Below are 12,099 nucleotides of genomic sequence, written 5' to 3' on the forward strand. Positions count from 1 at the left end.
CAATATTTCCGTTTAAAATTTAAAAAAAATTTAATTAAAAATTAAATTAAAATTTAAAAAAAAGAAAAATCCAATTAATCCACATCAATTCTAAAATTAATCCGATAGAGTTTGTTATCTGCTATTAAAAAAATTTTATCTTCGATTACAATAAAATCTATAATAACGAATACTATACTTACTACTGCAATCCTGTGAACTGGCCCAACGTTTTCGATCCTCGGATTGCAAAGTGTTTCCGCTCCCGTGTTTTTTGATGCTCCTTCCCCAGCCTGCAGTGATCGTGCCGAGCCTCGAGAACGCTCGCTTCATCATCGGTGACGAGGGCACGCTTTTAGGTCTAAACAAGTCAGAGCCAGTATCTCACAGAAACCGCAGAGCGGCACCTCAGGATACGGAGAGGAAATTCTTCTTGGAGAGACGGATCAACGAGATCGGAATAAATTGGATCCACGATGGAACGTTCGAGGGATGGAACTATTTATTTTTTTTCAAAGATTTGATCGGGTTTAAGTGGACGTTCCTGAACGCATCGAATAATAGCAGTAAAAATGGACAGTACGAGACAACGACGAAAGCTCGTCTCCTTCGTTCGCAAAAATTGAAGAATGCCAATATAGAGAATATAGAGAAACCGAGCAGAGACAAGATTAGAAGATAATAAATTCAATTAATTCGTTCTCGAACGTGTTTACCGCATGCCTATATAGCCAAATCGTATGCCATAATCGTTTGTAAATAAATTTTTAAGATATCGAACATGTTTTTAACCCTTTACGGACGAAACAATTGGAAGAAACGACAAACATTAACTCACATCATTTTTATATAATTATACGATTTGCATCTGTGTACTAAAAATACAAAATATATTACCAATTAATTATAAGTGTATTCACGTAAGTAGAAATGATTGTTCAATAATAGAAACTAATTGTTCAAGCACTATAAAATTTTCTTTGTATAAATAAAGTTCTATTATATCTCAAAATTTATCAAATAGTTATAAGAACAAAGCGAAGAATTTTGATTTTTTTTTCTTTTCTTTAAATACTTTTATTACTCTTACACTGATAAAACAAGATCAATATCTAATATAGATGTGCTAATAAATAAATATAACAATAGATGAATTTGAAAGAAAATTCTATTTGCGAGTATATTCGTCAGCAAAGAGTCAAAATGAGAGAAAAACCGAGAATTTGAGAGATAGAAGGCAAACAGAGCACGCACGGCAAAGGAAAATGAAAAAAAAAAAGAAGAAAAAGAAAGAAAAAAAAAGATAAAGAAAAATCGACACGTCTATCACGACCGAAGCTAATAAGATAGATATATATATTAATATATAATTAATAATAATTAGCATGGCTGGTGTGATAATTCGATAATTATTCTTGCAGTGCTTTCTTTAACGTTTTCAATTCGTTTTCAAATTATAATCTCGTATAATTAAACATGCTACACAATATAATCATTCAAAAGACAAGGAAAATATAAGACACCGGATTTCAACTATATCTTGCATCTTGCAAAAAATTCTATTTGCGTATATAAGTATAGAATATAATACGAAAATTTTGTCAAAAGTGAAAATACTTATATAATCACATGCGGTGCTGTGTGTAATTGTTTGTATATGCATTGTGTATTCAAGTGTGTAAGTATGTGTGTATATGTGTGTGAGGATAGGAGACATGGAAGTGCCGTAAAAAATACACATAATTACGATTAAATGTACGATATATAATATATAATATATAAAAATATGTATATATATATATATAATTACATTCGACAACGACATCAAAGGCAAGTTCAATCTCACCGTTACTTCCGGCTTTTTTTACTTGCTAAATAAATCCAGTTATATCCTTATCTTAATCCATTTATATTAACCCATTTCTTTCGTGGACTAATTATGCAAAGAATTCGAATTAAAAATAAAATAAAATAGATATAGTTAAGATAGGATTGTGATAAGGATTCGTGTATATTTGTTTCCATGCAAGTAATAACTCCTTCTTAATTAAAAAGAGAATATTTTGCTGGTTAACGTTCTATAAAAAAAATTTAATCAGTAGAGGATGGAAGTAAAATAAATATTTTAACACAGGAAAGGAAAGGAAAGTTGAAAATAAAAGAGAAGAAAAAACTGATTGATTCTTTAATTTACAAAAAATAATATAAACAATACAAATTATAATAATATAATATAATAAAATAATACAATATAATAATATAATAAAACTATATTACTGATTACATTAATATTAACATAAGTATAAAATATTACAAAATATAATACATATAATTTAATTAATATACTGGTAAATTTAATTAAATTAAATTACATAAAATATTATAATATAATGTTGTATTTATAGAAAAGATAAAAATTGTCTAAAAAAAAAAAAAAAAATTTTCTTTATAATTAGAAAAAAATGGATTAATGAATACATTGCATCAAACTCTGAATTATATGATTGTCGATAAATATTTTTATTTGTTGCATATGTATTAATTAATTAACCTATTGATATATAAACTGGATTTGAAAATAAAAATGCACAATTCTAATTAACAAAAGTAATTCGCAAGATACAAACCTTGGGCTTTCCACATCAGGAACTTGAAGAAAGTTTGAACTTCTTGGTTTTTGTGGACTGAATAATGTGGGTACTGGCCTAGCAAGTAATTCGGCAACCGGTACTTGTGGACTTCCAAAACCAGCTTGAATTCCATATAACATTTCCTGGAAGACTCTAGAAAAAATTTTTAAAAATCGTAATTTTATAACATTTTTATTCAAACGTCAATTTCTTATCTCTGTATTCTTAATATATTTAATTTTTAAATAAGAGTTCATCAAATTTAAGATAATATTATAAAAATAGTAATAAAAATAGTAATGTAATAATAGAGAAATGAATAAAAAAAATATAGAATAGAACTTGGTAAAAATAAATTTATTTTGATATCAATTATACATATATTCAAAAATTGTTTACATTAATAACATGGAATATAATTTAATTTCTTGATTACAGATCCAGTACCTGCTTCTGACCGCCAATATTGCTCTAACACCGAAGAAACGAACTTTCTGCTTCTGTGGACCATGCACCAAGAACGAAATGTCGAACAGATTCGTATTTAACGTGGCATTCTCTTGATCGTTCAAAAACACTTTAGTGAAGTCCTTGGCAAGTTGATCTGGATCCTCGAATTGATCCCTGACGGAATCCAAAAGAGGCGAAGATGGCCTCATGTGTCCTATTGGTCTCCATGAACCACGCCTAAAAATAGCAAATTTTAACAACAATTTATTAATTGTATAAAATTGTATATAATTTAAATAAAATATAATGCAAAGTAAAAAACCAATTTTTAATTTATCCCTTACTAATTTTTATTTTTTTATTCACCTGTACGGTTTTGGAATTTGGCCAGTTTCTGCGTGATTGGCCAAGTTGGCTACAATGTCTTCCAACATTTGAGTCCTCGTCCTCTCTTGCATCTTTGCGAATTTTGGCGCGGAATAACTCGCTCTCTCCCCGTTGACGATCTTTGTCAATAACCACTCACGAAACATGGGACCTATATATATATGTATATTAATATCTCGTAGAAATCACAAGCCTAATTATATTCATTTTTACAAATTAAAATTTCTCGATAGAATGTGACTAAATATTATTTACCCTTTTTAAACACGTTTTGTTCCCAAAGATAAGGCTTGTATGCTCCAACTTCATCCCTCGTAGCAACGGATACTTCGTATCTGGTAACTTTCCTTTTTATCCGTGGACTGACTCGAACCAGAATAAACGTGTAGAGGAAATGCGACTTCATGCAAGCTGGATTAAACGACGTCTTGTCAGCCTCCAAGAACACTACGCACACTATATCGTTTCCTATGTGTCGTTTCTTTTGCACCTAAAAAAATATAAATTGTTAAATATCAAAGAGGATAGATCGATTAAATTGATAGAGGCGTAGCAGATACAATATTATTTGAAATTAGTTATCAAATCAGTCAGAAATGAATATGGGAGAAAAGAATTTTTCTTTACCCTCTGTACGTCGTGTTTCTCGTTGGGAAGAAACGTGGACACGTGGTACATGATCTCGATCCCTCGCCAATTGGTGTAGACCGAGTACAATCCGGTGAGATCGTGAATCGTGTCCAATCCACCTTTGTACTTGTCGAAACCTTTCAAACGAATTTTATCGCCCAGAATCTGCAGGAACTCGTCGAACAGTGGCGAATTCTCGTGGTTATCCAATATCTCTTCCTCCGTGCACTGATTCTCTTGAACGTAAAGAACACCGACTTTCAGCTCCGATTTTATGAATACCTGATCCAGCTTCAGAAGCTCGTCCTGGGTGTCGGGTAATTGGCCCAACGTTAACGGTGGATTCACATTCACCTCTTTGCCTAAACTGCGCACCACTTCCTCTCGATTGTATCTGCGAAAAACGAGAAATAATTTCTAATAGGAAATTTTTTATTTTCAAAAAGAAAAGAAATTTCGAAAAGTGAGAGAGAGATTTGTCTGAGATTGAGATTTAATTTCTTTTTCTTCAAATTTTGTAGAATTTTAGAAATATTATTTTTTTTAATCATTTTTAATCATTTTGAAGAAAAGAAAATGTAATATTATGCCAGCAAATTGTTAATTGACATCAACAGATTTAGATTTTATTTGATTTCACTCCAATTGATTACAGCGTAACATTTCTAAATGAAAAATAAAAGCAATTCTGTGTTACAGAGAAATCTGTGTTGTCTTTCGCTAAATGATTTCTAAAAGCGTATATATGTTCATATAAGTACGTGCTCCTTGTAGCAATAAAGTTAAATATTTGTTATTTGTGCGGCAAATAGCATTCTATGATTCTTTCAATTGGAATGTAATAAATTTGTAATATTCTCAAAAGTAGTTTAAACCATATCTTCCTATCTGAAGACACAAAATTTCCATTATCCCATTTCATATCGAATAAATAAAACAACTTTTCTCTTAATTCCATTTACTTAAACGATATTAATAACTCTAGAGAGAGTTAGGATATAACTATTCTTTACTCTCACTTTTAACACTCGATATACGTATATTACATTTACAAGCGAAATGGCTGACTTATACTACTCGTTCGACTCGTGTTATTGATTTTTCGAAATTACTTTTGCAATCGACGCAATTTCTATCCACTTAAGATACAAATACGAATATTTTTCCAAGAGATGTTCGATTTAAAAAACGTATTAAAAAAATACCAAAATTCTTACAGAAAATTTCTTACTATTTCTTAAAAATTAAATGAAATAAATACCTGTCGGCAAATACACAACTTGCGGGAATCAGCCCGTGCACAGTGTAACTGATAGCCCTGACGAGAATTCTGAACTGATCCCGACTGTTCAACGTTTCCTGCTTGATGCTAAGTATCACGGGGCCAAGATCGTCATCGTTGGTGAAATAATTCCAATGCTCAGTTCCATAGAAATATTTCTCGTACGTCTCTTGTTCGACCGAGGTCAACTCGAATCCTTGGTTCTTCTCCCATTGCTCCTCGATCGTGGTCTTCTTTCTGGGCACTTCGTCGGTGTCAGACTCTTGCTGGACCTCGGCCAATTCTGTGTCGGTCGCTTCTCCGCTCTCGCTCTCGTCCCAGATCGTGTCAGAGGTGATCTGCTGTCTGGAGCACTCGATCCAGTAGCCAGGTGTGGGTATCAGGTTGTGAGGGAACTCGTTGCAGAATTCATCTATTGGAAAAAGAAAATGTAATGTAATATTTTGGTTAACCATATTGTAAAAATTATTATGGATAAAAATAAGGAAGGAAAGGATGGTCTCTCCTCGTGAGGATTTAAGGAATAAATTAATTTGAACGAATTAGAATTGGATTATTTGATTTTTTTTTTTCGAAATTTAAAATAATAATTTTAATATCCATTTAATTTTTATTGTATCCAAGATTAATCAAAGAATGATTTTTTTTAAATGATTAAATTCAGGTTGAAATTGTGAATAATCTGGAAAATGTAAAATAATAATTTTAGAACGATGATTATTTTATAATATTAAGAATACGTGATATTATTTATTTAAAGTAATCATAGTCATTCATTAATCAAGTTATAATTAATTATTTATTATTTTTAAACTGTATTTATTATGTCCTTTAATAATTTATAACTTGAATTTTATTTACTAACGAGAGAAGAGGATTGTAATTTATTACAATTTTGAATTTTAATGGGAAATTCAGAAACTAGTAATTTTATTAAAAAGACATTGCGCAACTTCATTATAATGATGTACGACTAAAATGTAATTCCGTGAACGAGAAGCAAATAAAATAAAATTAAAAAATATAATATATGAAATATTTGTTGGATATTCAAATAACGAAAGAGAATTTTATTTGTTTCATTCGTTTGTTACTTGATTACGGTTATATATTTCATTAATCATTGTTCATTATTTAATACTCATAATCTGGCATTAATTTGTCCGATTTTCTTTCTTTTATTCTGTTACGTAACAGAAAACTTACTTTTATTTTTATTTTTATACGAAATAATTATTACTTTCATTTAAATTTATTTATTTCTTCATTTAACAGCGAATAATCATTATTTCTTTTTTCTTATTTCGACGAGAAATTACGTATTATTCGATAAAGCAATCCTTATCCCCTTTGAACATTTATTCATTAAAAAATACAACTAGCAAATCTACAATTATATAATTATCATTTTAATAAAAACTTGCAATTTCACAATCTGAATTCACTGTAATTGTACACAATAAATATACGAAAATTATTTTATACATATTTTAACAACCGTATACCAAATTCAATAATTATTCATCTATCTATATATAACAACGTTGCACAAATTTTTATAAACAAATCATTACTTACTTTAAAAGTAAACGACATCTAAAAATTATCCTCACGAGTCTCTTCAAAGCTCAGCAATAAACAGAAACTTTTTCAGAAACACCATACAGCTATTTCACACTCCCTCGAAATCTATCTCCCCTCCCAATTTCATTTTCCATTATTCTCCTCAATTCACCCTTCCATTCTCCTCGAAACAACACACTCCTCGCATCGAGTACGAAAAATTTCAACGAATCCACCCTCTCATTATTCACCCTCCACCCCGAAGCAACAGTCGATCCAAACCACCACCTCGAAGACGTTTCCTCGTAGCCACGTGGAAACGTGAAAGAGTCGAGAGACCTGGAAATCATTAAGGGAGCAAGGCTTGCTGTTGGGGTCGAATCCGATCGAACTAACTCGGGGGTTGCCCTCTTTCAAGGATTTTTTCTTTCGACGTGCAACTAGGCTATCCGTCCACTTAGTCACGTATCGCCGATAGTCGCGTTTCTTCCCCCCTTCGCAACATTTCGCTTTTCATCGATCCGCCCTTCTCTCTCCCTTTTTTCTTTCTGTCTCTTTTTCTCTCTTTGGAAGATTTATGATACGCGGATTATTGCACGAGATATTTCCGAGAAAATCGTTCAGGATCAAATTCTGGGAAATAAAGCATCGTGGACATTTTTCGTGGATATAAAAAATAAAGTTCTTAAGATTATATTATATGAAGATTATGTTATAAATTCTTGATAATATAATTGATAATTGTATGAGTATGATAATGATAAATATTATTTTTTTTTTTTTTGATGATTGATTCGAGAATCGAGATTCGAAAATCGAGATCATTTTATATAATGTCACAAAAAAAGTTGTTAAAGATAAGATGTAAATGGAAAATGATCACGATGAATTTGAAAATTTGTACAACTAATTAATGCATTACTTTGTTTGTAATTTTTATTCTTTATCTATATAATTATATCATAATACTATTCTAAAAATTCATTTATTATTATTTTTCCATCTTCGTCTCTTCCTTCATCTAGATTTAACCCCTGGTAAAAACAAAAAATAAAAATTCAACCGTTATTTATATATCGAAAGATAATTAAATATCTGATATTTTTTTTTGATAAACAAATTCAGATATAAGAATTGTCCGACGAAAAGAGAGAAGAACTAAGAAAAATATCCTGATCGAAACGTACGATCGTCGTATCAAAAGCAGCAATGATTTAAGAGAAACCTCTTAAGGAAAAAAATCGCAAATCAAGCGAAATATATCTTTCGAATATCGACAACCTGTTACCAAATTCCCTTAGATCGATAAAGCCAACAAGAAAACACTATATTTTTTATCAATCAAAAATTAATTTGTCGTGAATATACGTGTTATAATACACCAACCTTTTTTAGATGGACACACACGTTCAACATTCTCTCCCTCTCTCTCTCTCTCTTTACTTGTTGGAACGTCGACGATACCACGGTCGACTCACTGTAAGGTAGAACACCAAACTGTTTATAGACAGGCTTGGTATTCGAACTTAAAGTGAACCGGCCCCGGTGCATCCTCGTCTCTCTCCCTCTCCCTCTCTCTCTCTCTCCCTTTCTCTCTCCAGACTGGTCGTCTTTCCGCCCCTCTAATCTCGGCTTTCTCCCTGCAGGAACTAATGGCCTGTAGTGGTTCGTAAATTCGATCGTCGATACCCGGGGACAGCCGGTTCCTCTTTTATACCCCCTTCCTACGGATGACGATGCTCCTCTTCCAGCTTCTTCTCGTATCTCTGCGTTCAAGGATCGCGAGATATCCTCTTATATGCAATAAAATAACGATTAAACTGCGGATGTTTCCCCTCACGATTTTATATATATATATATATTTTTTTTTTTCAAAATTCGATGCAACTCTCGCAATAATAATTTTCGAAATATTTTTCTCGGTCATATGTCGGTTTGTGGAAAAATATGTGATATAATGATAATATTTGAAAAGTAAGATAATAATAACAATCAAATATATGATTAAACTGATAAGTAAATAAATATGTAATAATAAAAATGTTGAGCAGGAGTTAATGGAGGTTAATACATCGCGTTATCGATAGTGTTAATGATGATGGATTTTTAAAAAAAGGTTACGTCTATTTTTGTTTTTATATAATATCCAAAAATCCTTGTGCGAATAATTATCTTATCGTTCTGATAATCTGAATTCAAAATATAACGTAACGTGTTCAATTAGTGACTCAAGGTTGCAAAAAACATGGTTTGTGTAGCCTATAATTAGCATTGGCTACACGTATACTATGACTCTACGTTGCTATGTGAGAGTTTACCGATAGAATAAATTAATCTAACGATATGAATTTTCCATATGATTATATAATATGCATATGTAAATATATAATAATGTATTTTTGCATATAATTATAAATATCAATATGCAAAACTTATTACGCGAAAGATAGAAAATAAAATATATATTTGTCCATTATTGCTTTATTTGTTTCCTATAACAATATACATTTATAAACATCCGCAGTCTAATATCGTTGGTAATTTTTGGCAAAATTTTTGGATTTTTTTGAGACGGGAGAGAAGGTTGGTATTACGGTGAGTTTTTTTTTTTTTTTTAGGTTGATGGAGGGGTGGTAATCTTGTCGCGGTGTCGAGTAAATGTTTGATGGATCGAGTTTGCTTCTAGATTACTTTCTTTTTCTCTCTCTCTCCTTTTCAGAATTATATGGATTGGATTTTATCCCGATGAGATAAGTTTAAATTCGTTACTTTTCTCAATCGATAATGATTTATTATATCTTTAAGAAAATTTAAAATTGAGAAAATATATAATTTTGTTTTAGATAGATGGTTGATATTAGAAAGTTATTTTAACTTAAAAATTTTTTCGTGACATTCGTAGCATTTATAACATTTATTTCTATAAATAATAGAAATATAAAAATATAGGAAATAATAGAAAACATTGAAATCGAGATGAAACTTTTTCATACGAGTTTCGATTTTTAATAAAACCGGACAGATTTGCATACGTGCCTGTATGCAAGTTGCTTGCATACACGCGAGTTAACGCAAATTTTGAACTCGGCGGATTCCATTGTAACAATTGTCAGTCAGAAAATTTTGTAAAAACGTTTATTTGATTTTTCGCATTTCTCACGCACGATTTCAACCCGAACCCGTTTTCATGAATAAAATGGATATTTGGATTATTGCAACCGAATACTTTTAACATCGCATTTCCATGGATTTATGTAAACTTGATTAATTTCGTACGCGGGGCGATGTTGCGGATGTCATTTAGCAACGGTGTATTAAATTAAATAACGATTTAATTACATGTACGAGAATAAATTTTCAAAGTATACGAATGTGTAAATGTGCTCCCATACGTATGGAATATTAAGTTGTCTATAATTTTGTCAGATTATTTGGATTTTCTCCGTTATTAATTCTTCGTCAAAGAAATGAATATTAATTATTGGCGAAAGAGATTTACTATATTTACTTTCGTTGAATTTTATCTTACTTTTGATTATATTTAATGTGGAATATATTGAACATTATTATTGAATTATTATTGAAAAAATTATTCACGATTTTGATGAGTGTATATATTAAATATATTGTTTGATAGAAAGAATCATTTCTAAGTCAAGTGACATAGAATTTTTTTTTTATAAACTGTGTTAGTTTTTTTTAAGAAATAAAATATTAATATTTATTTTAATTATAATATGAATTTTAAAAGTATTAATTTCTTTCAAAAATTACTTCCTTTTAGATGAAATATATCCATATTGAAATATAAAGTAATTTAAAACAATAGATAAATAAAGCATTATATTTTAAAATGCTCAAACATTTATTTTATCAAAATTTGACGACATTTCTATTTTTGCAATTAACAAATAACCATTTCTGTCCACATGACAAATATTTGCCTTGAAATAACAAATAACTTGAGTATGCGAAACACGCTCATTCAATTAAGCTTTCAAAACATGTTGCAAAACATGTTTATTTACTTAAATGATTTCAGAATACAAAATACGTGCATTATTTCATGTTTCTTCAAATATGTCGAGAGATATATCCCTTAATATCATTAAATGGAAATTTATTTACTTGCGATAATAAATTTTATAAATCTTAATTTTATCTTCCAAGAAGAAGATCTTTCTTTCTAAAATTCATCTTCAAATCTTAAGATCAATTTGTAATAAGAAAAATTAAATTTCTGAAATATATTCTTCTGAAAAACTTGAAAGATATTAATAGAAAATGATCAAAGATATAGATATTTTAAACCAAAATAAATTACAATCCTTTGTATTATTTGAAAAATTTATAATATCCCTAGAAGTCTTTTGTAATATCAAAAAGTAACATTCCCTTGGAACAATAAACTATTATAAGAAGTGAACCATAATAAAAATTTTATAAAATAATCAATTTTTATTATAGATTCTAAACCTAAAATTCTAAAATTCTAAGATAATTGATATTAATTGTAAAGTATTCTAATTGATAATTGTAAACTATTCCAAGATAAAACATATAGCTTTTTCTTCTTCCTAAGTTATATCTTATTTTAAAAATAATAAGAAATGAGAAAAATGTACAAATTAAATCATATACCAGTACAACAAAACCACAACAACTTAATCACAAGTTGAACACTTGAGGATTTAATTCGATTCGATTTAGATTCGAAACGAAGCCAGTGAATGTAAAGGCGTGTAATCCAAGACAGGAGAAACCACCTGTAGCGTCGACTCATACATATGTACGCCTAGTAAAAGTTCGCAATTCTAGTCTCTTTCCTTCCGTTTCCTCTCGACTCGTTCTCGAGTCTCTTAACTTGTTAACCTTCAACCGGCGACTGCGTGAATTTTCAGCATCTCTAATAACATCAGCTTATATATATATATATTTCCCGAAATAAGTCCGCGTTATACAATTATCTTAATATTTATTTATCAAATTTAATAAATAATATTATTTTTAACTTATTATATAATTAATGAAAAATTAATAATCGATGGAAAAGTTATCAAGGTATGATTTTTAATTTTACCATTATGTAATAACAACTTTGTCAAATCCTTTATTTATTGAATCGTGAGATTTAAAAATCTGTTTGAATTAAATGTGTTTCTTATTGAACCGTGTGTT

At 29.8% G+C, this 12,099-nt stretch overlaps 1 protein-coding gene and 1 non-coding gene across 7 annotated transcripts in view; both read right to left on the reverse strand.

The window, feature by feature from the left end:
* Nucleotides 1–12,099, reverse strand: part of LOC410006 — a 142,316-nt gene that overhangs the window by 13,798 nt on the left and 116,419 nt on the right. For 5 of the 6 annotated variants that reach the window (XM_026443493.1, XM_006560821.3, XM_006560820.3 and 2 more), the window contains 7 exons: nucleotides 5,338–5,770; nucleotides 4,074–4,470; nucleotides 3,702–3,936; nucleotides 3,426–3,597; nucleotides 3,057–3,296; nucleotides 2,607–2,762; nucleotides 183–340 (listed from right to left, as the gene is read on the reverse strand). In XM_026443493.1, coding sequence (XP_026299278.1) covers nucleotides 183–340; nucleotides 2,607–2,762; nucleotides 3,057–3,296; nucleotides 3,426–3,597; nucleotides 3,702–3,936; nucleotides 4,074–4,470; nucleotides 5,338–5,770 — 1,791 coding nt within the window. The remainder of the gene's footprint in view (nucleotides 1–182; nucleotides 341–2,606; nucleotides 2,763–3,056; nucleotides 3,297–3,425; nucleotides 3,598–3,701; nucleotides 3,937–4,073; nucleotides 4,471–5,337; nucleotides 5,771–12,099) is intronic. The other variant, XM_026443494.1, reaches the window with a different exon arrangement.
* On the reverse strand, nucleotides 8,366–8,492 carry Mir971 (microRNA 971). The gene has a single exon (NR_039464.1). It is a non-coding gene; the product is annotated as a microRNA 971 (primary transcript).

This window comes from Apis mellifera, linkage group LG10 (assembly GCF_003254395.2).
Source record: "Apis mellifera strain DH4 linkage group LG10, Amel_HAv3.1, whole genome shotgun sequence".
Lineage (NCBI taxonomy): Eukaryota > Metazoa > Arthropoda > Insecta > Hymenoptera > Apidae > Apis > Apis mellifera.